This window comes from Camelina sativa, chromosome 11 (genome assembly GCF_030686135.1).
Source record: "Camelina sativa cultivar CO46 ecotype springtype chromosome 11, ASM3068613v1".
NCBI classification, from domain to species: Eukaryota; Viridiplantae; Streptophyta; class Magnoliopsida; order Brassicales; family Brassicaceae; genus Camelina; species Camelina sativa.
The window spans coordinates 37,024,058-37,036,195 of NC_141890.1; the positions used below are offsets into that span (position 1 = coordinate 37,024,058).

General features: G+C 37.0%; 4 protein-coding genes across 9 annotated transcripts; 1 reads left to right on the plus strand and 3 right to left on the minus strand.

Moving 5' to 3' along the window:
* Positions 1-1,106: 1,106 nt before the first annotated feature.
* On the minus strand, positions 1,107-2,154 carry LOC104725198 (zinc-finger homeodomain protein 13-like). The gene has a single exon (XM_010443817.3). It carries the CDS (start codon positions 2,009-2,011, stop codon positions 1,328-1,330), a length of 684 nt encoding a protein of 227 aa, XP_010442119.1. The 5' UTR covers positions 2,012-2,154; the 3' UTR covers positions 1,107-1,327.
* Positions 2,155-2,280: 126 nt separating this feature from the next.
* Positions 2,281-4,799, minus strand: LOC104725199 (uncharacterized). 6 transcript variants are annotated; one of them, XM_087471257.1, is made up of 9 exons: positions 4,652-4,799; positions 4,377-4,546; positions 4,196-4,270; positions 3,524-3,604; positions 3,211-3,280; positions 3,046-3,137; positions 2,909-2,950; positions 2,738-2,818; positions 2,281-2,523 (listed from the first exon to the last, which is right to left on the minus strand). In XM_087471257.1, exons 2-9 carry the CDS (start codon positions 4,398-4,400, stop codon positions 2,437-2,439), a joined length of 552 nt encoding a protein of 183 aa, XP_087327383.1. In that variant the 5' UTR covers positions 4,401-4,546; positions 4,652-4,799; the 3' UTR covers positions 2,281-2,436. The 6 variants fall into 6 exon arrangements, with proteins under 6 accessions (XP_087327383.1, XP_010442120.1, XP_010442121.1 ...); XM_010443818.3 differs by having other exon boundaries at positions 4,377-4,448; positions 4,652-4,797; XM_010443819.3 differs by having other exon boundaries at positions 4,377-4,489; positions 4,652-4,792.
* Positions 4,800-9,011: 4,212 nt separating this feature from the next.
* LOC104725201 (uncharacterized) lies at positions 9,012-10,363 on the plus strand. Its single transcript, XM_087470851.1, has 5 exons — positions 9,012-9,357; positions 9,453-9,688; positions 9,799-9,899; positions 9,973-10,032; positions 10,137-10,363. Exons 1-5 carry the CDS (start codon positions 9,141-9,143, stop codon positions 10,219-10,221), a joined length of 699 nt encoding a protein of 232 aa, XP_087326977.1. The 5' UTR covers positions 9,012-9,140; the 3' UTR covers positions 10,222-10,363.
* A 79-nt stretch (positions 10,364-10,442) lies between these two features.
* LOC104760686 (uncharacterized) lies at positions 10,443-11,967 on the minus strand. The gene is made up of 2 exons (XM_010443820.3): positions 11,342-11,967; positions 10,443-11,237 (listed from the first exon to the last, which is right to left on the minus strand). Exons 1-2 carry the CDS (start codon positions 11,769-11,771, stop codon positions 10,597-10,599), a joined length of 1,071 nt encoding a protein of 356 aa, XP_010442122.1. The 5' UTR covers positions 11,772-11,967; the 3' UTR covers positions 10,443-10,596.
* Between the last annotated feature and the right edge of the window lie 171 nt (positions 11,968-12,138).

A 12,138-nucleotide genomic window follows, 5' to 3' on the forward strand; every position in this document is an offset into this window, starting at 1 on the left:
TATATCTCCTTGTATCCTTTCCAGAAAATTTAAAGTCTCTTTAGTTACTTTGACTGGTGATGGCCTTATAATGAGTTTCCCTTGTGCACATGCTACACACGTGAGATTCTTAGGGATAACTCGTCTCTCTTTTAGAGTGTGCCCTTTTGAATTTAAGATTAGCTTACGCATCATGTTAGAACTGGGATGGCCAAGCCGGTCATGCCATAAAGTGAATTGTTCATTGAACATCTTGTTCATTGCCATATTAGCTTCTATCATATTTACTTTGGCATAGTAAAGGCCAGTAGATAATGCGGGTATAGTCTCTAAGACTTTCTTAAAGCCTTGGGTGATCTCAGTAATGTGTAGGAACTCTTGGTTTCCTTCACCCTTAGTTTCAATATGGAAACCATTCAAACAAAATATCTTTGAAACTCAATAAGCTCCTTTTTGAGCTGGGTGAATTTAAAGCATATGATATTTCAAGATGCGTGCCCTTAGGTAAAAGAATATGGGCCTGGCCGTAGCCTTCAATGAGACTAGCTATACCCGCTATTGTGCTAATATTCGCGTTTTCAAAGTGAGATTCATAAAATATCTCTTGTCCTTCAAAATCGTGTGGCTTGATCCACTATCCACCACAAGTATGTTCTTGTCTTCAGTCATTTCTTAACCACCGATTGGGTTGAATGGATTGATCCGAGAGCTATAAGACCATGGAAACAACGAGCTGATCACGAGCTGTAACGAATTGCGAGCTTGAACAAACAAGGGCTGACGTGTGGTTTTAGCGATTTAGGGTTAAGGGATTTTCTCGTGATGAGTTTGTTAATTCGAAAACTTTCTAGTGTTTAGAGCAAACTCGTGCTGATAACGTGTTATGAAACTTATGGTTGTATTATTCATTCAATGGTAAGAGTACATATATATAAACAAGCCCTAAACTCAATAGAATCATAAACCTATTTACAGTGGGAATAGGTAGCGACGATGGGCCTCGTAAACATGGCTTGTATGAGTCAGTATTGGAGATCCATCTTTAATGGTTTACAACACTTCAAAATTTATTTTCCTATGTTTTTTTTTTTACAATAGGAGAATGTAATAAAGTAGTAGCTCACTTGTTACCACAATTTGGATGTATTGATAGAGTTTTATGCTGAATCTCTAATGCAGCCAATCTGGCTACAAGAGCAACTTTGTATGGAACAAGTTTAAAATTAATACAAGCACATTTTTGAGGAAAAAAAAAAAACTACCGATTAGGGTAAGCCGATAATGATGAAATCGTTAATTATACGTTACATCATTACACAGTTGCACAAAATAGAGTTTGGTAAACTCATCAGTTCTTATCCTTGTGATTGTTCATCCAAATCTTAAACTTCTTCCGATTTACTCCAATCTCTACGCAAAACTCTTCAACTTCATCTCTCATCTCAGGCCTCACCTTCCACCGTAGCTTCTCCGCGTAATCCTTCATTTTCTCCGTCTGCTCCGCCGTAAACTTCGTCTTCAACCTCTTCACTCTCTTCTCCACCAAATCTTCTCCTTTCTCCTCTTTCTTCTTCTTCGCTTTGCTTTTTCCGCCGCCGTAAGGTGAGCAGAAGATCTGACGGAACTGAAGCGACGAAATCTTGAGAACTTCAAGAACCGTCTCGGCGACTCCGTTGTCAGTGATCAGTTCTTCACGGTGGAAGTTGCGGTGACAGCCGCATGCGGCGCAATTTAGAGACTGGTCTTCCTCCTCCTCGGCGGCCGTGACGAACTCGCCGCAGCCGTCGTAAGCGGTGGTGCCGATATCGGCGGCGTGATTCTTCCTGCATTCTCCGTAGTGTGGTTTGTGAGTGACTTTGAAGATTGATTCGAGGATCGGTGGTGGCGCGTGATGAGTACGCGTGGGTTTGGATTTAGGTTTGCGTGTTGTTGGTGGTGGATAATGGACGTGGTCTCCAGTTTCACGGCAAATGGGTTTGACGTTACGGCGTCGTTTGAGTTTTTCTGCTTCCTTTGGTTTGATCTCATCCATCTGTGATGATGAAAGAGGAAAGAGAGTGTTTGTGGGAAGAAGAAGAGTCGATACTTTTTAGGCTGGTAGAAATTTTTTTTTACAGTATTCAAATTCCAACAAAACTTTAATGGTTCGGTTTGGAAAGAATTCTAACTAAACCGAAATGAAGGCTCGGTTTGATTGTTTAATAGTCTACCAAACCGAACCAACATCATACAATCTTTTTCCAAGTTGTGGATTTGCTGACCGGAACCAAAACTAATCACCTAAACACTAGTTTGGTGTACTTTGATTTTAATGCCCATGGCCATAAGTAATCAAATTATTAAATTCCTTTCAGAGACAACGAGAAAAAAAAAAAACACAACTTCAATAAACTAGTTTTAAAAAATACTTGTTCTGTTGTTCATGTTTCTATGTCTGAGAGACCAGGAACGTATTAGCTAAATGCTTGCCATTGCCAATACTTCCTTTATCAGTTTCTCAGTCAATTCTTTGGGCAGACCCATCACGCTATCGGTTGTCCCAGCCTGGTACAAACAATTTATCAATAACTCAACATTCATGGTTCAAATCGATATCAAAAGATAAGAGAAACAAAATCATAAGATCAACTTCTTGCAGTACATATTTGTAATCTATCTATGATATTGAAGGAATAAGACTCTAGACTTGAATCCACGTAAAGTGATGTGTTATGGTTCAGATTATGTTAATATATGGAGAAAGCAAGAGGACTCTAACCACTTCCTTAACGCATGGCAATATTAGAGGATGTTCGATTAGGAGTGCACCAGCCACCTTAAGCACTGTGCCTTCCTCAATCTGGTCACCAACACAGCCCTTAACTTAGTAGAGCCCAAGTAATGTTAATAAGGTGACATATGTATTAAACTTGTACCAAACACCACTCACCAGTTTCTCGATAGTCTCCTCCGGTATTTCATTGAAATAGGTCTGTTAGGAATTTACATCATCAGCTGGTGCTATATATATTTTACAAAATGTAAAATATCCCAACTCTTACGGAATACAAAAGTAAAAAATGTTACCTCCACTCTATCAACGCCGGATTTTCTGAGTCCTGTTTTGAGATTTGTCACAGCCACAGAACTCACTGTTGCTGTGTGTCCCTTGGAATAGCCTGCGTTTTGAATTTATATATTGAACCTAAGCCTTTTGAGTTGTAGTTAACAAGGACGATCATGTGAACGTACCTCTTATGTACTCCCTTGCCTCTTCGACACTCGAGGGTTTCTCTCTGACGGCATCTTCATAGACTACCACCTTCACAGAAGTCAGATCATTAAATCCAAGTCTCACCTAGACTATCCAATATCACCAAGTACCACTTATGTCCTTAGAATGCCCCATCTTTCATTAGTCAACTTACATACCAACTAACAATTTATACAATCTTAGCTCTTTAGACTCCATTTTATCACTAACGTAACCTATTTACAGCTAGCTAGATGATAATGTCAAAGTAAACTTTGCGCCAACACAGAAAGTTCAAATATAGATCAGTACTTGGTCACAAGTAATAAGTAAGGTCGACTTATCCTCCTCTATGTTGTCACCATCAGGGATCCGCCGCATGATTGCTTCAGCCTGGGAAAAAAATTTCGCCGGTTTATTAATGTGTCTGACGAAGAGGAAATGCTATATGAAACACCTTTGGTTATACGGTGGCCTAAGATAAGATATATGCATGAAAGAAGGTCCTTCCAATTATTAAAACTCTGGCGGAAATAATAGAACATGTGATCTCATATCATGTAGGCAGATCATAAAGATATAACTTGCACAGAAGATAACAGATACGGAAAACAAAAGTAGATCAAGACCTAGAGAAATGACACATAATAGCCTGAGAGTAAAATATAGAGAACCCAAGCCCGTAGGGCTATTAAGAATGTGTTTTGCCAAGAAGATGATGCATCCCCAGAGACATAAAATGGAACTTGGTGATAGTAGATGGAGACTTTACTAGTACTTAGCCAAACCAAAAACTACATACTGTATCCGATGCAATCAAGATTGTAGGTTGTTGGTCCTCATCCTCACATGCAGTATGTAGTTTCGACACAATAGCATCAGCATGTGATGCAGTATGTAAATAAATGCTTTCTTTATTTGAAGAAAACAACATGAACAAGACTTCAAAGCAGTCAATCAATATACACAAATAACCCATTTTACCTTTGCCTCAGCTAAAGCCAAAACCAACTCCTCAGGTTTATCTTTGCGGATGCTTTTCTCATCAATATCAGCACTCTACATTAACAATTACAAGTAAACTTTTACTTACAATTAAACGAACCCAAATACAAAAAATGCAATCTTTGAATAAGTTCAAAAGGGACAAGAAATTAGAAATTACCATGAGAGTGAATTGGTATCCCATGTCTGTGAGTATCTTACGTCGAGCAATCGAAGATGATCCCAAAATTAGCTGCGAGGAAAGAAGAATCACATCACATCACCAACCTCTCTCTACATAGACACCAAATTCCACCAAGGGATGGTTTTGAAAACGCAGAAAGGTTCTAGCTTTAGCAGATACATTAAAAAAAGGAACAAGCAAAAACATCAAATTCCACAGTTCAATTGCAGAGATGGGGGCAAATCTAGAAACCTAATGGAAAAGAAGCGGACCTTGAAGTGAGGATGAATCGATTCCATTTTTCTTCTGCAACTAGATTGCTGGAACTTGAATAATCGTTATCAATAATCGGTAGTGTTGGAGTTGGAGGCTCAAATCGTTAGCAAAGCAGCAAATTTTTTTTTTTGGTTTTCAACTTCTACTAAATTGCATTACGAGCCCTTTTATTTTTAGTTATTTCCGTTTCTCGGTTTATAAATTAAGCTGAAAAACCAAATTGCGTCCATCGAACGTTAGGGTGGGCAAACCGAACCGAACCAAAAAATCCCAGACAGTAATCAAACCGAAGTTTCTTAAATAACATGAATGGTTAGTAAAATCCCATATCCAAATTAACCAAAACCAAACCGAACCAATAATTAAATAATTAACTGAAATATTCGAAAACTTAGAATATATCTAAAATAAAAAAGGGCAATTGTCTAATTAGGCTTTTGTGCCACAAAAAATTAGAAATTAGACATTTTTATTCATGCTTCTAGTTTTAGGCTTTTTTTGTGTTGCAAAATGATGGTTTTGCCCTTGTATAATGGGTGAGATTTTTAGCGCTTCTACTATGAACGAAATCAAATCCACTTCTGTTATTAATCTTACACTCAAGATACCAAACTACAAATAACCAATTTGTTTATTTCAGAAAGCATTCATTTCGAAAACAGAGTAATCAGAAAAGCAAAATTTATTAAAATAATATTTATACTTCTTGTTAGAAGATTTTGAAGATTCATTGCACCATATTAACATGTCTAAACTTGCGACATATTCAATGGCCTTTAAAGCTTGAGCAGTAGTGCATGTCCCAGAATCCTACAAAAGAAGCAAAATAATATGATTGAGCAACTTGAAAGTTAAAAGGAGATACAATTTTAATACACACATTTAACAAACATCACTATACCGTAAGAAAAAATGGGACTAAAGGAACCCAAACATGAAACATATAACATAACAGACATTTACCATCCAGCACTATTTACACCCTAAGAATAAATAGAATCAAGGGAACCCAAACTAATCATATGAAACGAACACTATATACAACACTATACCCTAAAAAAAATGGGACCAAAGGAACCCGAACATACCGAATAAACCACAAAGAAATAGATAGAAAGAAGAAAATTGTAACTACTGAGGGATAACATAGGAAGTTATATGCACAAGATCGAAAGCTGAACAACATAACAAAACTGTATCTAGAAACTAAGCGTATCTACAATATAGAAATTAGAAATAATATATATGTATAAACTAAGTAATATATGTGTGCTCCAATTTGTAAATAGTTCCAGGGTTCCCTTGCTCAGGCAAAAACATATAGGTAGCCAACAACTTGTAGCTTTCTGCATCAGTTCCTCTGCTATTCCTAACAGCAGCTTCTTTTGCATACCAAGCCTTCATGTAGGTCACAGAAACTTTCAGCTTGGCAAAAACAATGTCTGGGATATCACTTGCTCTTGGTCCTGGGCGACCATTTGCGTACTTTCCGTTAAGAACAGATGCAATAACCTTTGACGATGCAAGCTTTGCATATTGTGCCCTGGATGTTATTGTGCACGTGTGGATTAAGGTACAAGTACGAACTTCAAAGTTTTTTGAAAACTTCGACACAACATGCCCAAACACTCTCCATCGGCATTTAAGATCAACACAAACAAATATAAGCCTCTGCGGGTCAGACCTTGTTTGCCGGAAATAGAACAGTCGTTTGATGGCATATATGGACATGGTGTTTTGCATTTCTTCTTTGTCTTTGAACACGCGCCCTTTAAAAATTGCATCTTCTTCCGCTGATAGAGTCCCACAACCGTTAGTGTTGGTCAAGTAAAGAACATCGTCAAACACTGGCTCTGCATCTTCAGCTGGCATATTCTGCTCATATGTAATGGCGTCATTCAAGGTTGGTCGAGAAACCCGGTCATACCTTGCAGTAGCAACATATGACAGAACCTGGTCGCCAACATCTCCTGTACCCCCATCTGGACCTTGCCCTCCCACTGAATCTTCAACCAAAGAGTCTCGAACATGTGGCATGCTATGACATTCAGCATCTTGTGGTTCTACTAAAGAAGATGGACCACCTTCTTCTAGACGAGATCCAACAAATTGTCCATCAAAGTTCTGGTTAATAGCATCATTCCAACCAGAGTAGTCAAAATCTTCATCGGCTTCGTTAGGAGAAGCAACAACACCATCTGTGAAATATTGATCAGTCCCAGGACTTAGGATATTGTCTCCATAAAAGTCTTGGGTTAAATCTGAAAGAAAGTATGGAAAATATCGACTATTTTTTGAATCTTTTTAAAGAATCCAATATGGGTGGTATCTCTGAGATGGTTCAAAAATTTACTTCTTTTTATTATGGAGAGTAGGAAAACTTTTAGAGCAACTCCATTGCTTATGCAGCCACTTGGATGTAAAAAAAAAAATAATAATACTACTTTTAATTTGATTTAATTATTTAATTATTTTTTAATTTGCCCAACCAATCAAATAAGATAATAGTAGACTCTGTGTTTTAATAGTTTTCAGCAGAGACACTTTTTTTTCATCTCTCTTCTTTTCTTATTTTTTTCATTTTTTTTATTCTCCATACCCTCTATCAGATATGCCCGATGAAGATGGTCTTAGAATCTGAAGTTAAGAAAACATTATTTATACGCATCCAGAGAAAACTACAAGACCAGATGGAATGCCATATTTATTCTACCAATTTTTTGGGTATTTTTAGGGACTTCTTTCTAACCGAAAAATTTGATAAAAGACTAAACAAGAAAAATATTTTCTAATTCCAAAAATAGATAAGCAATTCAAAGGATAGTAGAGTTTAGGCCAGCTAGTTTTTGCAACGTGAATTATAAGATTATATCTAAGATTCTTTGTCTAAGGCTTAAGAAAGTCTTGCTTATTTCAGAATCACAGTCGGCATTCGTTTTCAGCAGACTAATCATAGATAACATCATAATTTCTCATGAGATGTTCCATGGCTTACGCCGAATAAGAATTGCAAATCGGATTTTGGCCATTAAAATAGATATGAGTAAAGGTTATGATAGAGTAGAATAGAGTTTTTTAGAAACTGTTTTTTGATACGGTTAGGCTTTAATTCAAAATGGATATCTTGGATCATGTGGAGTGTGAGATCACTCTCGTACCAAGTGTTACTAAATGGTCATCCTCGAGGATACATTACTCTTCAAAGAGATTTACGACAAAGAAATTCATTATCACCTTACTTATTTATTCTATTATATAAAAGTCTTGATTGCTAATATTAGAAAAGCAGAGAGGGAGGAGAAACTGATCAGTATAAAGTGAGCTTGGAATTTCACTTCTATATCGCACTTATGCTTAGTGGATGAAGAACAGCATAAAATGGTCATTGATATTATAGGAAACTATGGGAAAGCCTCTGTGCAGGATTAAGGATGTCTCTGAACTAAAGAAATTTTAAAATAGATTATATACTGTAATTTTTGTGGTGATCTGTAGGAATGGTAAACAAGTCTTTAAAGCATCTGAAAATAATGCCAGCCACAAACCTAGAAACGGTATGGAGGCCTACGGAAGATAGTGGTTACGAGATATAGTATATGTACTAGATGATCATAGACATGTGCATTAATCAATATAGCCTCGACGAGTAGAGAAACAAAAGCCCACATAGTTTTTTCATCCCTCATTTCTTCTTTGAAGCTAAAAACATTGGAACTAGGCCTTGACTTTCGAGTAATTCAATCAGTTCTAATTCGATTATATTCGGTTTTGGTTTTAGAGTTTAGGATCCATATAGGTTCCAAAAAAAATTTGGTTTGGAGTTGGTTCTTTCGGTTATGGAGTTTAGAATCCATTAAGATATTTTTTGAAGTATGTTTTGGTGTTCAGGTACTTTGAGGTAATTCTAATAATACAATTATAAATTCAAAAATATCAATTATTCTTTGATCTAAATAATTAAAATATTAAATTAACCAAAATATAGAGAAAATTTATTTATATTCTCTCTGTTTCACAAAGAGTGTCATTTGGACACAACTCACAATGTAGAATTATACATGTTTGCCCGTAATTATTAAATGATAAATGATTTAAAGTTAATGAAAATGAAATTTTAGTTAAGAGATAAATTAAAAAAATTAGTATAAAAAATACATTAGAATTGTAATGTAAACAAGGAAAAATCTCTAGAATGACATTGTTTATTATGAAACAAAGGGAATATTCATCAAAATTTAACCAACTCTCTAAATTTTTTAGATTTTTTTAGTTTTTCAATTACGTAAAATAACCCGAACATAATCTAAACCCGAACCCGAAAATAGAAAATACCCTTCGAATAGGCACTATATCCACAATCCCAAAAGACTCGAAACGAACCTGAACGGTAGGGATACCCGATTAACAAAAACAATTAAACAAATCACAGCATTCTTATAAATACAACATGGGCGGGGGGTTGCACACATATCTTAACTTTAGTTAATGTTAGCCATGGCTCGTCTTATCCCAATTTCCCAACCGTTCTTCTCTTCAAACACTAAACCTCAACCACCACCAATCCCCGCCGCTCAAATCTCCGACCACCAATCCCCACCGCAAATTCTCTCTCGCAGAGACACCATTCTCCTCTCCTCCACCGCTTCTCTTCTCCTCTCACTCTCCCCCACCGATCCCGCTTCTGCCTTCTCCTTAGGAATCTGTACACACACACAAACACTTCCCACTCTCCGTTTTATCACCATATCTTCAATTTGTGATTTTTCTTTTTTTTTTTTTGAAATAATTTGAACGCAGCAGGACCTAAAGAGTGGCTTAAAGAACAGAAGAAGAAGTCATCAAGATTCTTACTCGCTCCCATTGGTGCATCTCGTGAAGCTCTCCGATCTGCTTACCTTTCGATTACTAGTGAATCTGAGTATACGGATAAAGATTTGGAGAATCTTCAGAGTCTGTTTAAGTCTTCTGCAAGAGACTGTGTTCCTAATGAGAGAAGCTCTCTTGTGGACTTTCAGTCTAAATCCGGAGTCGAGGTTTTGTTGCTGTAATCTTAAAGTTTTTTTTTTTTTTTTTTTTTTAATTATCAAATGATCTTAAAGTTTCGATTTTTATGAAGATGGTGTGATGTGATGTTGTTGTTTAGGTTTGTACATTCAAGCTTGTTGTGAAGAATGCTGCTTCATTACTAGATGATAAAGACCCACTCAAGTTAGAAGCTGAGAATATACTCAGTGATCTCGTTAGGTATGTGCTAGTTTGATTCTATTGAATGTCTCTGAAATGTGGTTCTTTGTTAGTTGATTTCGTGTATCCGCAGGTCTTTCGGTTCCTTGATCGTGTTGTCGAATGGGATTGATATGAATCTTCCTTCTGATAGGTTAGTGATTTAAATTATGAAGGGATCTTATTCCTTTTATGTCTTCTCTGTTACTTATAGAACGATGTTTATATAATGCTTTCAATGTTTAACTTGTTTCTCAGAAAAAAGGTTGCGGATGCGGTTACTGATGCTATCTCTTATCTTGACAAATTTGAGAAGGGTGTTAAGGACTGCCTTGAGATATGATCTGAGATGAAGTCTAGTTCTCTATTCCTTCTCTTCTTGTGAACTAGTTATGGCTGTATAGGTGTACCAACAACATCTGTTACAAGTGTCTTGTTGAAAGAGATCTCGTTTTATATAAATATAATCATATGCTTGATGCTTAGCTTCGTTTGAGTTACAGTAAGTAAGGAAGGTTATGCTAGATATTGAAAGGCATGATAAGCATTCTTTCTTCTTTGTAGTTTTGCAAGCAGATGAAATGTAGTGAATTGTTCATACCAATGTTTTATACATCATCAAATTACCAATAACCTCCTACACAATTTCTGTGGTGTGAAAGACTCATATATATGTTCTGCAAAAGCGTGCAGTGCCAAATGTACATCTGCAAGGAGTTTACAAGCTCACATGATTCTCTACGAAATTATCTTGAGGCGGTGAACCAGAAGCTTCGACCAAATACAAACGGCAGCATGGTTTTCCATCATCTGGATGGATCTGTGCAGTCCTTGGCAGGCTAAGAAGTTTGTTGAAGAGATTGAGTGGATCATGCAGCAGACCGAAGTTTGCATCTGGGTCACCAATCTGTGAAAGCCTGACATGAGAGAACCCCAAAGATGGTAAGAGCTGGTCAGGCCAGTCACTGTAAAAGTGGAACACAGAGTTTGGGAGTGTAGCAGACGGTTTGTTCATGAAATCCGCCAAGAGTACTGTGCTGGTTACTGCACACTTCTGAGCTATGAGCTTCAGTACTTGCATTGCCTCTGTGTGAGACAGGTAATAAAGAATGCCTTCAAGAACCCATACAGTGTTTATATCTGGCAGAAAACCCGATTTCTTAAGCTGTTCAAACCAATCGCTGTCTCTTATATCAATTGCTACTCTGACTAGTGATTTCGCTGTCATCCTAAGCTCATCTTTAGAATTTACTGCAGCTTGAACTAAGCTTGTTTTTGTTTCCAAGACATCTTGAAAATCCACTTCAAATACATTACTTTTGCTCAAGCAATTTAGTCTGTATGATCTCGCATCCATTCCTGTAATTTCATTACACCATTCCATGTTGGCTACTTATCTTAAACTCATGCTTAACATATATCATGTAATTTCACAAATATAAATTAAATAGGGGAAACCAAACCTGCACCAAGTAGCACAACCTGCGAAGATGCATCACTTTCGAAAGAATCCAGAGCAGCTTGAATCCTTGTGTCAAACCATAGAGTTCGAACGGCTAGAATCACACCGGAAATCTCTCGAGCATTGTTGAGCCGGTCAGTCTGAATCTTTGTGTGTAGGTTTCTCAAATGTGTCTCTCCAGCAAACAAGTGAGCGAGAGGATCATGAATGACATGTTTCCACAAAGCTCTTCCTGCAGCTGTTTGACAAGCAGACTTCTGTAGGTAATCCCACTCACTTTGAATGCTCATATGCAGTTTCTTCACACCTTCACTATGTAAAACCTCGGGTATCACGAATTCTTCCTCTATATCCGGCCATGTCGTCGTAGTAGACGCTGATGATTCTTCTTCTGCTTCTTCTTTTGGCTTCTGCTTTTCTATTTCAGACATGGTTTCTTTCTAGTTCTCTCTCCTGAGTGAATAATGTTTTGTCTGATATATAATGAAGGAATGTGGAGAAATTATTTGGTATTGGTCATAGAGATAAGAAAAGAGAACCACACATAAAAACAAAGGCTTAGAAGCAAAAGCATACGTTCTTCTCTGCGTAACCACTGGCTTTTTTCTTTCCTCTTAAAAGAGCAACGAGTGGCTCCACACTCAAGTTGCTTCTTTTAGCCCCTTCCACTATTTCATATTTTTTTAACTTAATGATTTTGACCAACTAATTCTAAAGCTCGAGTGTCCACTCGTTTTTTCTGTTCTTTTAAAACGTTTCTTTATCAATTTGTGAAAGAACCCATTTCACTAGTTTTTC

What these genes read in the sequence shown, in the direction of transcription:
- LOC104725198 (XM_010443817.3), bottom strand. Translation starts at nt 2,011, where the DNA reads ATGGATGAGATCAAACCAAAGGAAGCAGAAAAACTCAAACGACGCCGT.
- LOC104725199 (XM_010443818.3), bottom strand. Translation starts at nt 4,678, where the DNA reads ATGGAATCGATTCATCCTCACTTCAAG. An exon ending in GATACCAATTCACTCTCATG is followed by an intron (nt 4,271 to 4,376) that starts GTAATTTCTAAT and finishes TTGTTAATGTAG; the next exon opens with AGTGCTGATATTGATGAGAA. An exon ending in GGCAAGGGAGTACATAAGAG is followed by an intron (nt 3,138 to 3,210) that starts GTACGTTCACAT and finishes TTCAAAACGCAG; the next exon opens with GCTATTCCAAGGGACACACA.
- LOC104725201 (XM_087470851.1), top strand. Translation starts at nt 9,141, where the DNA reads ATGTTAGCCATGGCTCGTCTTATCCCAATTTCCCAACCGTTCTTCTCT. An exon ending in AGTCTAAATCCGGAGTCGAG is followed by an intron (nt 9,689 to 9,798) that starts GTTTTGTTGCTG and finishes GTTGTTGTTTAG; the next exon opens with GTTTGTACATTCAAGCTTGT. An exon ending in ATACTCAGTGATCTCGTTAG is followed by an intron (nt 9,900 to 9,972) that starts GTATGTGCTAGT and finishes GTGTATCCGCAG; the next exon opens with GTCTTTCGGTTCCTTGATCG.
- LOC104760686 (XM_010443820.3), bottom strand. Translation starts at nt 11,771, where the DNA reads ATGTCTGAAATAGAAAAGCAGAAGCCAAAAGAAGAAGCAGAAGAAGAA. An exon ending in GGTTGTGCTACTTGGTGCAG is followed by an intron (nt 11,238 to 11,341) that starts GTTTGGTTTCCC and finishes ATGAAATTACAG; the next exon opens with GAATGGATGCGAGATCATAC.